Source organism: Mesoplodon densirostris, chromosome 10 (genome assembly GCF_025265405.1).
Source record: "Mesoplodon densirostris isolate mMesDen1 chromosome 10, mMesDen1 primary haplotype, whole genome shotgun sequence".
NCBI classification, from domain to species: Eukaryota; Metazoa; Chordata; class Mammalia; order Artiodactyla; family Ziphiidae; genus Mesoplodon; species Mesoplodon densirostris.
Genome location: NC_082670.1, coordinates 99,000,974 through 99,019,740, shown reverse-complemented (window position 1 = coordinate 99,019,740; position 18,767 = coordinate 99,000,974). Strand labels below are relative to the sequence as shown.

The 18,767-nt window shown below is 40.5% G+C and overlaps 1 protein-coding gene across 1 annotated transcript in view; it reads right to left on the bottom strand.

The window, feature by feature from the left end:
* ARL8B (ADP ribosylation factor like GTPase 8B) overlaps nucleotides 1-10,499 on the bottom strand; it is a 59,711-nt gene extending 49,212 nt beyond the window's left edge. Inside the window, 2 exon segments of the mRNA XM_060110634.1 lie at nucleotides 10,164-10,337; nucleotides 10,339-10,499. Of these exon segments, the coding sequence (XP_059966617.1) occupies nucleotides 10,164-10,337; nucleotides 10,339-10,461 (297 nt within the window). The 5' untranslated portion in view covers nucleotides 10,462-10,499.
* Nucleotides 10,500-18,767: the final 8,268 nt, after the last annotated feature.

Here is an 18,767-nt window from a genome sequence, read left to right as displayed (position 1 = left end):
ACTATGTGCCAGGCACTGTTCTTTGCACTGGGATGCACCAATGAAAAAAGGAAAAAGCCCTGCCCCTATGGAATTTATATTCAGAAAACAGATGAAGACATTAAGCAAGATAATCTCTGATGGTGGTAAGTGTGGTGAAAATTACAATGGAGGTGACATGATCAATCCTGACTGGGGAAGATACCTACCATACACAGGATGACAGGGAAATGTAAAGGTTAAAGCTGGTCAAATCATTTGGCCCACTTCCTGGAACTCCAAAGAAAACTACAAAATGAAAGTTTTAGGCGCCAACATTTCAATCACTCAACAGTGGAAAATCATGCCTGTAACCAAAATGTACACATAAGGGTTAACTAAAGCCTGTAACATCCTTTTTTTCTTTTTTTAAAAAATATTTTTAAGATAAGGGTAGATGTTGGTTCCTTGGATTGAGACAGGAAGGGATCAGGAATTCCGTCTTGAACTGACTGAACGTGAGTTGCTTATTAGCCGTCAAAGTAGGTAAATCAAGTAGACTACACGAGACCACTCAGTATGTACAGCATGATCCCATCAACGTTGTCAAGAAAGCATATACTGGGCATTATGCTAAGTGAGATAACTGAGACAGAGAAAGACACATATATGGAATCTAAAACAAAACACAAAAAATCCCAACTCATAGACGGAGAACAGATTGGGGCTGGAATAGGTGAAAGGAGATCAAAAGGTACAAACTTCCAGTTACAAAATACATACATAAGTCATGAGATATAATGTACAGAAAAGTGACTATAGTCACTGTATACTGACTATACTGTATTGTATATTTGCAGTTACTACAAGAGTAATCATCACAAGAAAAAAATTCTAACTATGTATGGTAGTGATGTTAACTGGACTTGGCTGTTGTGATTATGTCACAGTATATACAAACATAGAATCGTTATGTTATACAACTAAAATTAATATATTATATGTCAAATACATCAGTTTTTAAAAAGCCGATATTTGTATATATAAAGGGAGAGGAAAAAAATCTGAAGGATATGCAGCTTAATATTAATAGTGATTAAATCTTAATGGTATTAAAGATTATTTTTTCCAATCTGTATATCCACACTTCTTTTTTAAACAATATGGATTTTGTGTATTTTTTTAAATGTTTTAAGTTTTTTAATTCAGTCACTGAATGAAGAAGTAATAAGATCAAAATAAGGAAACCAACAGCTAGTGGAGTGAAACAGGTAGATTTTAGAGGGAGAAAAAAGTGAATTTCCTCCATTTCCCAGTTTTTCCTCTGAAAGAAACTATTCAGAAATGATTAAATCTATATATTTGTGTTAAACCATTCTCCAGACAAAATGAGCTTTCAAGAAAATAGTAAAGAAAAAGTAGCCTAGTGATGAGTGTCTAAACCAGACACCTTAAGCCACCTTAAGAGAGGAAACTGCCAAAAGCCCTTTCTGGCCCAGCCTGCATGCAGTCTGCAGAGCCCACTCCTCATCTAGGGGAACAGGCCAACACAGACACAGAATAGCGCCTGCTGGGGCTTGCAAATTTACAGCTGTCAACAGTGACTGAAATCCACCTGGATCTTAAATCCTGGTTTAAAAATTACAACAAACATACACAAAAGCACTACTATGGTTTAATACAAATTTAAAAATTTCATCTAAGCATACATTTGTACAGGACACCTGAATTCTAGAGGGCAGGTACTACTCAAAAGGTTCACTCTTTTCTCCCTGTTGGGATCAGTCTACCTTTCCACCTCTTAAATAAAGCAGCAAACCATCTCAGCTTTTCTTCTGGCAAGAGGCTGGGATCTTATAACCGGCATTTTATACTGGAGCCTTTATACTTTTATTTTATTCTCTGATCTATGAGTAAGAGTTCTACTTCCAGGTACAGGAAAGCACCACTAAATTCCCAAACAATAAGGCTGTCAGTGTTTATTCACTCTTCACAAGCATCAAAACCAAAGAACAGAGAAGTTAAACAACTTGTCCACAGTCCTGCCATTAGTCAGTGGTGGGACAAACAAAAGAACAACTCATATTTCCAATTCCCTGTGAATTCTTTCCATAACAAATAATACATATATATACACCTACACCTACACACACCTACACACACCTACACACACACACACACACACACACACACACACACACACACACACACACTGTCCAAGGAGAAGTATATAGATCTATTAACCTCATTTTCTAAAAGGAAGAATTATATGAGTAGGTTCATCAAAAATAACTAGCCTAGGGCTTCCCTGGTGGTGCAGTGGTTGGGAGTCCACCTGCCGATGCGGGGGACACGGGTTCGTGCCCCGGTCTGGGAGGATCCCACATGCCGCGGAGCGGCTGGGCCCGTGAGCCATGGCCATTGGGCCTGCGCGTCCGGAGCCTGTGCTCCGCAACGGGAGAGGCCACAACAGTGAGAGGCCCACATACCACAAAAATAAATAAATAAATAAATAGCCTAGGGCTTCCCTGGTGGCGTAGTGGTTGAGAGTCCGCCTGCCGATGCAGGGGACACAGGTTCGTGCCCCGGTCCGGGAAGATCCCACACGCCACGGAGCGGCTGGGCCCATGAGCCATGGCCGCTGAGCCTGCGCATCCGGAGCCTGTGCTCCGCAGCGGGAGAGGTCACAACAGTGAGAGGCCCGCATACCGCAAAAAAACAAAAAACAAAAAACTAGCCTATCCAGGAGGCTAAAACATTTTTTCTACCAGCCCATCTCAGCTATCAAAAAAATTCAACATGATAAAATATAATGTGCTCAAAACTTTTCCAAGAATTAAACAAAACCAAACCTTACTTCCTAAACAAAAGCTACAAATATTTAAATATAATTAAGAGAAATCTAAATGATAATTGAGCATAAAGGCTGATGATTACATCAAACGTTACCCCTGACACATAACAGTTACCATTTAGAGCGCTCTCTATGTGCCAAGCACAGTGCTAAGCACTTTACATACATTCATTTAATTCTGAAAACCACTCCAGGAGGCAGTTCTTTGACCATCTACATTTTACAGAGGAGGAAAAAATGAAACACACAGATGCTAATACAAGTGATATACAGCCAAGTCAATATTCAAATCCAAATCTATGACTGCAAAACTCTCATTCCTAACATTATGCTACACTTTGCATACTGAAATATGAATATGGGTTCAAAAGACACTTGTTCTTTATTTTATATTTTAAATGTAATATTTGTCCATTGGAAAATACATGTTAGCACCTAGTGTATGCCAGAAACTGTTTAAGACACTTGGAACACATCAGTGAACAAAAAAGAGAGAATTCCCTGCTCTCAAGGAGATCACATTATAGTAACCTAGCAGCTAACACATGCCTTATTTTGATCACTGTTCAGTGTTTCAGAAGTATAAACCCGTAATAACTCCATGAGGTAGAAACTACTATTAGTCCCATTTTACAAGTAAGGAAGTAGATACTGAGTGGTTAAATAGCTTGCCAAAAATAGCACAGGTGTTAAGAGTCAGGATCTGGACCTAAACAGTCTGGCTTTCAACTCCCAACCTCCATGCATTCTAATTCATGTAGCCACTTATACATATTCCAAATAAACTCAACCATACCACATTCATATACCAACAAATTTAGGCTCAAAATATATTCTTACAGTAACACTATTTTGGTAGATGCTTAAGTAACTGTCATCAAGTAAATTGATACAAAAGACATTTTTAGAATCATTTTGCCAATCATCATACAATTTTTTTTAACAAATGATTACTTTTCTAGCCCAGTTTAGGAGGAAAGGCCTCAATTTTCAAGAGAAGTGTCACTACTTAGATACCTGAATCCTAAAATTATTTTGCCAGTATTATAATTTTTTTAAAATACAGTACTCTTAGAGATAATTTCTAAATGAACCCTAAAGCTTTATTAATATTTTAATTTTTAAAAAAAGTTTCTGTCAGGATATGAAATAAGAATCTTATTCTATTACATAAAACTGGGCAAACTATGAAATCATATCCAAATACAAGATCCAATATCTAATTTAGGAAACAATATAACGGGACTTCCCTGGTGGCAGAGTGGTTAAGAATCTGCCTGCCAATGCAGGGGACACAGGTTCGAGCCCTGGTCTGGCAAGATACCACATGCCACGGAGCAACTGAGTCCATGCGCCACAACTACTGAGCCTGTGCTCTAGAGCCTGCAAGCCACAACTACTGAAGCCCACACTTCAAGAGCCCATGCTCCGCAACAAGAGAAGCACCGCAATAAGAAGCCCCCGCACTGCCATGAAGAGTAGCCCATGCTCACCGCAACTAGAGAAAGCCCGTGCGCAGCAACGAAGACCCAACACAACCAAAAATAAATAAATAAAATAAATAAATTTATTAAAAACAAAAAACAATGTAACCTTTAAAAAAATAGCACAATAGAATGTAAGACTTGTGGTTTTTACTTTGAAGAAAGAAATTAACTCAAATCACTCCATTACAGATTTCAATTTTGGTTTGTCCTGTCTCAGAAAAACTAAATACCTTAAATTATCGTTTGATTTTGACCTATTCAGCAGACAGGTTAATATTTTTTTCCTTTGTTTTTTTCATACAAGAGCTCAAAAGACATGAATCAACTTTTACAAGTATAAATGATACTCAAGTTATAAACTTAAAAATTTCATACGCTATAGCTTCAAAAAGTGGTCTACCTGGCAAACTTTCTTAGACTCTGGTTTAGGAAAAATTGCTTTTAATACATCCCACCCCCCAAAAAAAAGTGAGCAGCATCCCACTATAATAGAGCAAGATTAGGTAAGGACTGCACGGAAACATGCCGTAATTCTGGAATACAAACCCCTAATGCAATCCACCGGAAGTTTAAAACAAATTAGGCTGTGATAGCTAAAGGGGATGAGCTGTATTTATATGGCTTGCCTGCAAAGTTCAGTAAAAAAGAAAACTGAAAAAGGAATTATGTTCTCTATAGTCTCAGTCTCAGCAGTTGCTGAAGCATAAATAGGTACTTCTTAAAACATTAAACAAAGAAACAGAGCAATTATCTGATAGGATAGTTTAAAAATACTGCTGGTTAATTTTACCTTACCAACAAAACTAAGTATGCCCTAAAAATACCACAGGACAAAGTGTTTAAATGAAGTCCAAGTTTTGTTCAGAAGACCTTCTCAGTAGGAGTGCGTACTTTCTGGAAAGCAATTTGGCCATTCGACATGAAATATGTTCATACCCTTGACCCAGTGACGCCAACTCTGGAACCCATCCTCAGGAAATGCAGATCAAACTGATGTACAACAGCAAAACCCTGCAAACCACTCAACTGTCCAATAATGAGGAAATGATCAAATATACTGTGGTATATCCACAAGATATGCTATAACAAGATAAATTATGAAGGAATTAAAGATGGTTTTAGACACAGAAAAATGTGTACACCGTAATTAAAAGAAAACAAACCAGGATACAAACATTATCTCAAGACTTTTTTAGCCATTTAGATATATACTTTTTTTAAAAAAAAAAGATGAAAAGGAAATACTCCGGTATGCTGACAGTAGTTAACTTTGGATGGTGGAGCTAACAAGTGGTTTCTTCTATTTTATAGTATTCTTTTCAAATTTCTACTAATGACCCTGTGCTATTTTGATAATTAGGAAAAAATAGATCTTCTAAAAATAATATGTAAATAACTGTTCTTTAATAGGTGCAATGTATTTTGTATCCATGTTCACTGATACTCCACTTTACCTCTGAGAAACGCAGTGCTTTAAGTTGTGAAATATCCTCTAAGTTAGTAAGTTAAAGCGCCTAATGCACTCTTAACAGCTTCTTACGGAGAACATTTTGCTTTGAGATTCTAAGCCTGCATGGAAAACACAATGGGAAAGGGGGTAAAGAACTTTGAAGAAATGCTCCTTAGCAGGATGCCTCCTGTTCCACAACTCTGAATCCGTATCTGAAGATGACCTCACTGGAAGGCCAGCTCCTACAGTCAAGTTTCAGATTTGCTAAACTTTACAGGTGAGCATGTTTTCTTTAAAAACTATTTTTGCCCTTCTTACCCCAATGTAATTCAATAAGAAGCACTCTGATCACAGAACTATTTCTGCTCTTAAAAGATATTAAACGTAGTTCAATAACCTAACAATGCCTGTTAGCCAGTTATTCAAATGTGCAAACATAGTATTATAATATTCCACTATTGCTACTTTCCATAGATTATCATTCTTTCCTCTAATTCATGTCCTCAAATACACACACACACACACACAGAAACACTGTGTGTGTGTGTATATTCCTCAAATGTTAGTCAATATGCTCAAGAAGGTTGGATCTAAAATGCTATCCAGATTCGTAAGAGTATATTTATATTCAAAAAAGATGTTTAAAGGATTAAGAGCTCCCAACTCACAGCTCTATGGTTCTAACCTCAGGTAGATCTACAGAGGCAGATAAGTAGAAAGTGCACTGGCCCTGGGTTCTAATTTTATCTCAGCTACTAATTAGCCTTAGGAATTTCACTTAACCTTTCTGGATCTCCTACCTACATCTCTAAAATGAGGGTAAAATTAGACTACTTAATTAAGGTTTTTACAAACTCTTAAAAAAATTATTCTAGGTCCAGATTTCTACAATCTTTCCAAATATCTCCTTTTCCTAACTCTCAGCAGTAATACACTTTTCCTTGGATTAACCTTTGAGCTATCGACACTTGACAAAAATGTAGACAAATTTTTATAATACTGCTAATTTCAAAAATACACAATGTCTATAAAACTTATCCCATAACATTTTGGTAAATCCTATTAAACATTTCTTCGTAAGTATCCTATAACCCACCTAAGGGTTTCAGTTAAAAATAAAGATTACTCAACGTACATTACACATACAAGACACATGTTTTATTACGTAATAACTGCCATAATACTTTGCAATGGGCAGTATTTCATTTCCTAACACTAATCAAAAAAATTAAAGACTAGATGTGTTTCTTTTCTCTTTTTTAATGTTCAAAACAAAGAGAACACTATGTATATTAAGTGTCTCTACATAAAACATTAGATAACATGAAGTATCATTTGGGGTTTGAAACCATAAGAATATGAATTTGAGGACTGAAACTCTCCGTAAGCAAACTGCCTAATTTCAGAATGGACCAAACCCTGCATGTAAGTAATTCAGCTTCACAAACCTTTTGAGTAAGTTAAATGACATCACTCAAAGTTTTCTTAACTTTTAAGGCAGAAAATATAGACACATTTTAATTTGACATTTACAAAAAGTTGATTTTTACCTAAGAGAATTGGCTTCACCTGAAGCTCTTCCTACCTGGCAAGTTACTAGTTGAATTTGAGAAATAAACAGCCAACTTTCTAAGGTAACATGTAGGAGTCAACGCATCTGAATTTCTGAGTCTATAAATCAAACACTTTATACAAAGAATGCAGTTGATTTTTTTTTAAGATAAAGCTAAATTTACTATTTTGGACACACTGTTTCTATCTAAAACTCTGTAAATTCACTTTTAATTACTTATTCCTCACCCTCAATATATTCTATAAGAACCACAGATTAGGTTAAAATCTGAGGTTTAAAAAAAGGCATGAAATTTACTGAGGTCTCTTTTTTCCAGCATCCTAAAGGCCACGGGCAATTACCGTCACGATTTTTTCTTAACAGAACCTACCCACATCGTATCATTCAAAAAGAATGGCATAGGGAATTCCCTGGCGGTCCAGGGGTTAGGACTCAGAGCTCTCACTGCCAAAGATCCAGGTTCAATCCCTGGTCGGGGTACTAAGATCCCCCAACTCGCACCGCGCGGCCAAAACAAAACGCAACGAAGAGTCTAACGTTAAAATAACGGTTCACTTTGAGTTCAACAGCTTTCCAGATGTCAAAATAATCTAATGCAAAAAAGGGGGGAAGGGGGAGGACATGATGTGATTACTTGCCACAATCTAGGAATACACTACAGCAGTCCACATTTGGATACATACACAAATTCAAAGACGGAAATGACCCCAGCTAATTCCTTTCTGAATATTTTTCAAAATATCGTTTCTGCATTAAACGAGTATACCCACTACAAATAATAACAGCAGTTACCATTTATCTAACCCCTTCTATAGGCAGGCACGATGCGAGTCACTTAACATCTGTCATTTCAGGTACTCACAGCAACTCTGTAAGAAACCTATTATTATCTCCTCTTAATAGATGGGAAATCAAGGACTGAAAGAGGATACAAGGCTGCTAAGTGGCAGAGCCAGACTGCAAACCCAGGGATGCTTGATTTCAAAGTTCATGCTCATTATACTAAGCTACACTGTCTACTGAAAACACAAGCATGGAAAATTGAGCTTATATTTTTAGAAGTTCCTCAAAGATTTACTAAACTTTTTTTAGGTTTCCCAAGAATAACTACTTCTCTGCAACAAACAAGACTGACTGTAGTAATACACCTATATACACTATAAATTAATTCAGTCTTGTCAAAAAGATAGAATTTAGGAGGAGACACCAATTCTTATCTGAAAGGAATATCAGAAAATGTACAGTTAAATGAGCTCAGCTGCACTCAGGCTGATCTTTTCCACATCATACAAAAGTTCGAATATGGATACTTAGCCCAAAGTATTTCCTTACTGATTTTAGTGGTACTAGATGCACATTCCACTTTTTTATGACTGTTGAAAAAATAGTCATCTCCAGCACCCCCCCATCATATTATACAAAAAGAGCCCAAAAAGTAGGCCAATTTTCTTGATGTTTATATGCAACATTCCTCAAAGGAAGTTCGGATTTCTGCTGATCTCTGTTTCTCCAAGTCTTACTCATTCCTGTTGCTCTATAACTGCAAGGACTAAGAGGCACGAGTTACACGAGTTGTGCTCCCTAACAAGGAAGGCGTGTTTGAATAATTTCAGTAACCCAACCAGTTGGACAGCTAGTCGCCTATTTTTTCACCCATCATCTAAACGGTGGAGGAACTGCTGCCATCTCTCTTTGGGGTAGCTGGGCAGGCACAAGCCCCTATCAGCTAAGACTGAGTCACAGCAACTCCTGGGCTGTAAATAAAGACTGACGAGAATCTTTCGCTCTTATTCCTTCCCCAGCCAACCAGACAAGCAAAACTGAATGATCCTCCTTCCCCTCAATCACTGCTGAATAAACACCACATTGTATATAGGCTCCCAGAGCAATTTCCCTCCCAGACACCCATTCCCTGGGCGTGGAATAAGCTACGTTCCTGCCCAGACCCTTCCCCTCCCTTCATTTAAGAAGAACCATTACAAAAGACCACCCCCGCTTTTTCAACGTAGTTAACTTTACGCTGGCTGCGGATCTTACCCCCTAGATGAGGACATTTAGCTCTAGAAATGCAGAGACTCCCTAACTGCTCGGCTTAATAAAAGCTGTGCATTTATAAATCAATTATACTTCAATTAGATAAATAAAATATAGAATAAATTAAAATAAAATAAAAGCTGTGCACTACTTTGGATTGGCTGGAAATGTCCCTCCCCACCTTTACCGGGGAGCGCAGCACAATCAACTTGATCTTGGCCCCTCGGGAAAGGGGTGAAAACCAGTAACTGAATTACAGCGGAGAAGCTGCCCACAGAATTCAGGAATGAGTCCCCACCGGTCCCCTGCTTTCCTACATCGGGGCTCTTCGTCCCGAGTGGCTAGTTGAGAGGATCTCAATTTTTATGCTTTCTCACGGGACACACAGAGTCGCCAAATCCCACCCTTCAGGAAAGTGATAAGCTGGAATTAACCCTTCCGCTGCCCTCACAGACCAAACCCGAAGGAAACCCCAATCCCCCAAGCGCCTTAAAAATGTGACAAGCCCAATTCCACCCTTTCCAAACCCCGGCCGCGATAAGAACACGGCGCTTGGAAGAAGACAACTAAATGGAATTAACCCTTCAGCTGCCGATCTCAGCGCTACACTTCAGCCACCAACACACGCGAAGCTCCGAGTCCTAACCCTAGGAGAGGTGACAAGCACGGCTACTCCCTCCCCCAATACACACACACTCCCAAGAGCCCCGCCGCGCAGAGGGGATCCCCAAGCCGGGCCTGCGCGCGGACCCCGCGCCGGACGCGCGGGCTGCGGCGCCCCGGGCGGGTGAGCGGGAGGGTACTCACCGCGATGACATTGACGAAGGTGGTCTTGCCCGAGTACTGCAGCCCTACGAGCGTCAGCTCCATCTCCTCCTTCCAGAAGAGCGAGCGGAACCAGTCCAGCAGGCGGGAGATGAGAGCCAGCATGATGGCGGCTGGGAGGAAGGACGGACGGGTGAGCGGGCAGGCAGCGGTGGCGACGACCTCCACACAAGTGGGCCTGAGCCCGGACCCCCCAAAGGCTCCTCGGGACCCCGGCGCGACGCTGGCGGGCACGGGCTGGCGGCTGCAGCGGCCGAAGCCAGGAAGCCGAACGGGTCATATGACTCGCCCTACCCCCCACGCTCGTCCCCGCGCTGCCGTCTGCGCCCACGGCAAGAGCGGCGGGCCCCCACCCCCACCCCCCGGCCAGGCGCGACCGCCGCCTACAGCGCCACCTGTTGGGGCCTCCGTGCAGCACCTGCGAGCCGCCCTTGGCTCCTTTCCTACTACCCTCCTTGGCTCATTCATATTGGTTCATTCATCTTTCATCCTCTCTACAATTGTTTATTGACAGTCCGCTCTGTGCAGAAAGACTTCAAAACTCTGGGGATACAGCATGGAAATCCCCGTCGCATATAACAAAAGATGGAAGCCACAAGTATTTATCAGTAGGGAAGTGATAACTCCAGTATGTTCCCAAAAGGGAATACTATAGAGCTGTTTAAAAAAGAATGAGAAAGTTCTATATAAACTGATATGGGATGATGTCCAGGAAATATTTTGAAGGAACATAAATGCAAGGGGCCAACTATGTATTAAATGACATCTTCAGTATAAGATGGGAAAACAAGAATATATATGAACATATATACAAATACATATTATAGTTGCATAAAGAGATACTGGGAGACTAGTAAAAATGGTTTTCTATGGGGGTCAGGGAAACTGGATAGTCAGAAACTGGATAGTTCCCAGAAATGGGAAAGAGCCTTCTCTGGATATCTTTTTATATCATTTTCACTTTCAACCATGTAAATGAGTCACCTGTTCAAAAGTTTAATTTAACTAAAAAGTACATTAAAATATCTGAAAGCTTTTCAAATTTTAAAAAATCCCTTCCCCTGAGGAGCTTACATTCCAGGGGGGAGATACGTAATATAACAAACAAATAAATATAAGATATAATGCCATGTAGTACTGAGCATTATAAAGAAAACTGAACAAGAGGATACAGGAGTGGCCCCTGTTCTAGGGGTTAGGGTCAGAGTAGACCTCTCAAAGGAGCTGGCCCTGGATGGGAAGACCTGGAGGACATGAGAATGAGAGCCAGGCACACATCTGGTGGAAGCACGTTTCAGACAGAAGGAACAGCAAAGACTCTGAAGGGGAAAGGCACATGGAATGCTCTAGGAGTAGAAAGACAGTCAGTGTGGTTAGCTCAGAATACTAAGAGATATGGATGGAGAAAGATGCAGGGACCAGAGGAAGTAGGGTATGGTGGCCCTAGTTCAGGTCTTGATATGATGGGGAACTCGGAGAGTGAACCAGTTTAAATTTTTAAAAGTTTTCTCTGGCAGCTCCATACAGAGCTGACTGTAGGAAGGCATTATGGGTTGAAGTGTGTCCCCATGAAAGATACGTTGGAGTCCTAACCCCCAGTACCTCAGAGAGTGGCCTTCTTTGGAAACAGGGCCATTGCCAATGTAATCAGTTAAGATGGTCTTAGTGGAGTATGGTGGACCCTTAATCCAAAATGACTTCTTCTCCTCAAGAAGAGAAGATACACAGACACAGGAGGGGAGAGACCCATGGGACAACAGAAGCAGAGACTGAAGTGTTGCAGCTGCAAGCCAGGGAACACCAAGGAATTGCCAGCAAACCACCAGGAACTGGAAGAGAGGCACTAGGAACTGGAAGAGAGGCACCAGGAACTGGAACAGATTCTCTCTCACAGCCTCAGAAGGACCCAACCTTGCCAATTCCTTGATCTTGGACTTCTGGCCTCCAGAACTGTGAGGCAATACATTTCTGTGGTTTTGAGCCACCCAGTTTGTGGTCCTTTGGTATGGCAGCCCTAGCAAATTAATACAGAGGGAAAGAGCAGAAGCAGTGAGATGGGTTCAGAAGCAATTATACTAGTGTAAGGGAGTGATGCTGGTGGCTGGGCCCAAGACTTTGGACACACAGGTGTCGGCTGCCGCGGACCTTCCGTTCTAGAGGGAAAGACAATGAACAAGTCAACAAACTAATTTCAAAATGAAAAGTTGAACATTCCTCAACCTTTACAATTATCATAATTTCCTTCACCTCTAAAACCGTTTAATAGAAAAGTCACTTCTTACCTCCCGATTCTAGTTTCACAGTAAAAAAAACACAAAAACCCTTTTATCAGGTGTTCCCAGGGGTGAGGACTCAGCACTTCCACTGCCCAAGTTCAATCGAGTTCAATACCTGGTCGAGGAACTGAGATCCCGCAAGGCACGCGGCAGGGCCAAAAAAAAAAGAAAAGAAAAGAAAAGAAAACTTTATAAATTATTTTTGATCATAAAAGCACAATACGATGGTTGTAAAACCATCAACTAGTAGAGAGGTATGATAAGAAAAAGAGAATCAGTCTATTGGCATCCTCAATTCCCCATCTCTGAAGTAACCCATTTTAAGAGTTTACTCTTTTTTGATCAAACAAACATTTATACACATATACGGGGTAGAGAATTTTCTCTTATGCACAAAAATGGGAACATGTTGTAGGCATTATTCTAGACCTTCCTTTGTTCAGTTATAGTTAAATACATTTCATTAAAAAGAAAGGCATAAATATTCAAATAGATATTCAAAACTTATCATTTCCTAATCACTTTAATACAGTTTACTATTAGCTATATATATATATTTTTAATAAATTTTTGTACTTTTTTGGCTGCGTTGGGTCTTCGTTTCTGTGCGAGGGCCTTCTCCAGTTGTGGCGAGCGGGGGCCACTCTTCATCGCGGGCCTCTCACTATCGCGGCCTCTCCTGTTGCGGAGCACAGGCTCCAGACGCGCAGGCTCAGTAGTTGTGCCTCACGGGCCTAGACGCTCCGCGGCATGTGGGATCTTCCCAGACCAGGGCTCGAACCCGTGTCCCCTGCATTGGCAGGCAGATTCTTAACCACTGCGCCACCAGGGAAGCCCTTGGCTATATTCTTGAAGCTATTTACAAGTAGAGTATCCATAGGATGGAAATACCATATAATGGAGAACATTTCTTCCCAACTCTGGGTTCATCGATTCTCATTGGTAGCTTGAAATTAACCACTCTGGGAGTATTTATTTGCACCATGAAAATTGGCAAACAATACAATTTAGGCTTCTCCCTTCCCTGGAGAGCCAGTTGTTAGACATCTACTGGCACACTACTGATAGTACCTAATTCATAGCACTAAAGTGAGAATTAAATAAAATAATAGTACATTAGATTAAGTAAGGTAAAGAAAGGCAAGATGATAAACATTTTGCGTATAGTGTTCATAGTACAGAATGAACCTTCTGATCACAACTCCTCTACCTATCAGCTGTGTGAACTGTGCAAGCTGCCTAACCTCTCTATGCCTCTAATTACTGTAAAGGGAGGTAATATTGTTATCAACCTCAAAAGGCTATTGTGAAGAGTAAATGAGTTCACATGAAACTCTTATTATAGCGCCTGGTGCAGCCACATTCACTAAATGCTAGTTATTATTTCTGGAACATAGCGACTCAGGACATTTGGTTAGCAATTCAGGCACTCAGTTTCTCATTTGTAAAATAGGGGTAAGGATACCACCCTTATTTGATATTTTAACTAAAGAGGCATTTTCTTCTGGAGTCAGTCCATCAGGTACAAAGTCCTGTGGGTGTATTCTTCCCTTTGAACTTTATCTAGAGTTAAGTTTTAAAAATGGGAATTCATCCTACACACTAAAGATGAAAAATCTGAAAGAGAAATTAAGGAAACACTCCCATTTACCACTGCAACAAAAAGGATAAAATACCTAGGAATAAACCTACCTAAGGAGAGAAAAGACCTGTATACAGAAAGCTATAAGACACTGATGAAAGAAATTAAAAATTATACAAACAGATGGAGAGATATACCATGTTCTTGGATTGGAAGAATCAACATTGTGAAAATGACTCTACTACCCAAAGCAATCTACAGATTCAATGCAATCCCTATCAAACTACCAATGGCATTTTTCACAGAACTAGAACAAAAAATTTCACAATTTGTATGGAAACACAAAGGACCCCGAAGAGCCAAAGCAATCTTGAGAAAGAGAAACGGAGCTGGAGGAATCAGGCTCCCTGACTTCAGACTATACTACAAAGCTACAGTAATCAAGACAGTATGGTACAGGCACAAAAACATAAATATAGATCAACGGAACAGGATAGAAAGCCCAGAGATAAACCCACGCATCTATGGCCACCTTATCTTTGATAAAGGAGGCAAGAATATACAATGGAGAAAAGACAGCCTCTTCAATAAGTGGTGCTGGGAAAACTGGACAGCTACATGTAAAAGAATGAAATTAGAACACTCCCTAACACCATACACAAAAATAAACTCAAAATGGATTAAAGACCTACATGTAAGGCCAGACACTATAAAACTCTTAGAGGAAAACATAGGCAGAACACTCTATGACATAAATCACAGCAAGATCCTTTACGACCCACCTCCTAGAGAAATGGAAATAAAAACAAAAATAAACAAATGGGACCTAATGAAACTTAAAAGCTTTTGCACAGCAAAGGAAACCATAAACAAGACAAGAAGACAGCACTCAGAATGGGAGAAAATATTTGCAAACGAAGCAACTGCCAAAGGATTAATCTCCAAAATGTACAAGCAGCTCATGCAGCTCAATGTCAAAAAAACAAACAACCCAATCCAAAAATGGGCAGAAGACCTACATAGACATTTCTCCAAAGAAGATATACAGATTGCCAACAAACACATCAAAGGATGCTCAACATCACTAATCATTAGAGAAATGCAAATCAAAACTACAATGAGGTATCACCTCACACCAGTCAGAATGGCCATCATCAAAAAATTTACAAACAATAAATGCTGGAGCGGGTGTGGAGAAAGGAGAACCCTTCTACACTGTTGGTGGGAATGCAAATTGATACAGCCACTATGGAGAACAGTATGGAGGTTCCTTAAAAAACTAAAAATAGAACTACCATATGACCCAGCAACCCCACTACTGGGCATATACCGTGAGAAAACCATAATTCAAAAAGAGTCATGTACCACAATGTTCTTTGCAGTTTTATTCACAATACCCAGGACATAGAAGCAACCTAAGTGTCCATCGACAGATGAATGGATAAAGAAGATGTGGCACATATATACAATGGAATATTACTCAGCCATAAAAAGAAATGAAATTGAGTTATTTGTAGTGAGGTGGATGGACCCATAATCTGTCATACAGAGTGATGTAAGTCAGAAAGAGACAAACAAATACCGTATGCTAACACATATATATGGAATCTGAAAAGAAAACAAAAAAAGGTTCTGAAGAACCTAGGGGCAGGACAGGAATAAAGACGCAGATGTAGAGAATGGACTTGAGGACACGGGGAGGGGGAAGGGTAAGCTGGGACGAAGTGAGGGAGTGGCATGGACATATATACACTACCAAATGTAAAATAGATAGCTAGTGGGAAGCAGCCACATAGCACAGGGAGATCAGCGCGGTGCTTTGTGACCACCTAGAGCTGATTCACTTTGTTAAACAGCAGAAACTAAAACAACAATGTAAAGCAATTATACTCCAATAAAGATGTTAAAAATACATACATACATACATACATACATACATACATAAATAATAAAAATGGGAATGCAGGATCATGTGCTCAGATACATTCCCAAGTCATGTGTAAAGGCCAGGAATCCCATTGTCCTGGGAATGTGGATGAAGAGGACAAGGCAAGTGATCAGAATAACCCATGTGTTTGCTATATGGCTGTTGTATAAGAAGTGGAAAACTCTATGGCATCAGAGCTGGATGCATCCTTGAAGACCATTCTAGTTTTGGCTACCAGAAAAAGAATTTGAAAAAGAATAGATACATGTATATGTATAGCTGAATCACTTTGCTGTACACTTGAAACTAACACAACATTGTTAACAAACTATACTCTAATATAAAATAAAAAGTTTAAAAAATTAAAAAATAAATAAATACAATAAAATAAATAACTCTCCCCAGGTGGGTGAGAAGTTGATCTGTGAACTTAATTCCAGATTCTCCATTCTTTGGCCACTGAATAAAGCTTGTGCTGTGTGGATCTCAAAAAAAGAGAGAGAGAGAAGAAAACTGAGGCACGGAGGAGGAAATATCACAGCTAGGGACAGGATTTTCAGTTGTAATCTTAAGAACAGGGACCATTTCTACTTAAACTAATAAAGTCATTCTGAGAAAATGAGTGGTTAGGGTCTGATCTCTTAGCTGTCTGTTTTGTCAGCCTCACATTTGTCTAATGAGATAATAGTTTTGGACAAGGAATAAGATGGGTGTGACACATTCCATATGTTCCCACTGGCCTAATTATCAGTTTCACAGCATTTTAAAATGACAGCACCTGAGCCTTCTCCACAGGACATGGCCGCATCTTGGCCAAGTCAGTCAAAGAGCCAGAATCTTTCCTTAGCCATGGATGTCAGCCCAGGTCATAGAGAGAGCCCTTCAAAATTGACAAGGGGCAGAATACCAGCTTTGTCTTTTAAAAAGGGTGTCAACCTCGGGAAAAGGGAAGCAAGAACCAGTTAGGGAATTCTCTTTAGAAGGAACACTCCTCATTATTCTAAAACTGAACTCGTCAACCCCCGTTGTAAGAAAAGTCAATGATTTGAGAATTCCAAGGGTGGAAAACAGATACTAAACAGATGCTCAGGGTGATGCAAAGAGCACTCTGCTGGCAAGGAAAAGCCTTACCTTGAATAAAAAGTTCTTATTCTGGCTTTAAAACCTAAACAGTGACCTTGGGCAAGTCACTTCCCTCCTCTGGGCTTTAGTTTCAACTGTCTGTGAAAGGAACCAAGTGAGGTAAGGAAATGAAATAAAATGCAACAAAGTAGAAGAAACAATAGAAAAAGAAAAGAATACAGGTACTGGATAGAAGCATTAACTTTTTTCAAATAGATCTCTCCTTCATCCAGGTCATCAGTGCTTTTTGGTGGATTTGATTACTGGTCAGTGTTATGGTTTCGGGGGTAAAAGTGTAAGCAGATAGGGAAGGGGGTGGCAGTCCTGGAGAAAGAGAACTAGGCCTGGCTTTCTTGACATAAGAGAAGCCATTTTTGGCCTAAGCCATTTTGTGATCTAAGCCTGGCCACAATGTTTATCTTTGAGCAGGTCTCAGTAACTAACGATCTGAAGAAAACAAGGGAAGACAGGAACAAAGGAAAAACAGTCAAGAAAACAATAGTTCAGCAACACAACAGAGTCCTAGTTCCTTCTCGAGGGATATACCTAACAACCTGACACAGATCTCAAAGTTTTGCAGAAACTAAGGCCCCACCCCGGTGGAGGATGGTAACAACATGCTGAGATCCCAGACTGGTCAGAACCCAAGGAATGATGATGCTGACCTTTTCCAACCCTCCTGACTTTAATCAACCAAAGACTGGATTCTGGCGACCTCTGCCCCAATTCTATCCTGCATTCTCTTCTGCTCAAGCCCCTTCATGAATATGCATGTACTCAATTTAAAATGTCCCCATTTGCTATTTAGGGAGACACTGCCTTGGGAAAAGATCCCCAGTGTCCTCCTTACTTGTTGCAAGTGATAAATCCTTCCTTCTCCCCATCTTTGGCTTAGTTGTGCTTTTGGGTTCAACACCCACCAAGAGATGAATCCAGTTTGGGGGTAACAAAAGCCTGCCCTTTGGAGTCAAGCAGGAGCAGGTTTGCATCCCAATTTTCTCCCTTCTGACTTTTGGCAAATTACTTCACCTCTCTGAGCCTAAATGGAAATAAGATCTGCTTCTCAGGGCTGTCACGAGAGTCAAATGAAACAACACAACGACGCCTCAGCACAGGGAAGTGCTCAGCCCACAGAAAGTGCTCCTTTAATCTCACTGTCGCTACTTCTCACATCTGAGATCCCAAAGCCTAACGTGGAAATCCCCTCTAGCGTGTTCCTGTGACAGGCACGCCGCCCAGTAAATGACTGACCCAGTCCCCTCCTAAGCATTCCCATTCTACAACCACACGCCCTGGGGGTCCTCTCTCTCGGCTATCCTCACAGCCACTTTAGGAGCACTTAGGATACATACAGTGGTTTCAGTGTTGAAGCCAGGGTTTCTCAACCTCAGCACTACTGGCATTTGGGGCCTGATAATTCTGTGCATGGGCAGCTGTTCTGTGTGCTGTAGGATTTTTAAAAGCATCCCTGGACTCCATCTACTAGGCACTGGCAGCACACCCTCGCCCCGTTATGACAATAAAAAACGGCTCCAGACATGGCCAGATATCCCTCGGGGACAAGATTGCCCCCAGCTGAAAAACCACCAGATTCGACATTAGTTCTTTTGTTTTTTCCTATTTCCTGTCCTTCAAATCCAATCTGGGGCAATGGTGGGAGTGGCAGGAGTGGCCCCCCA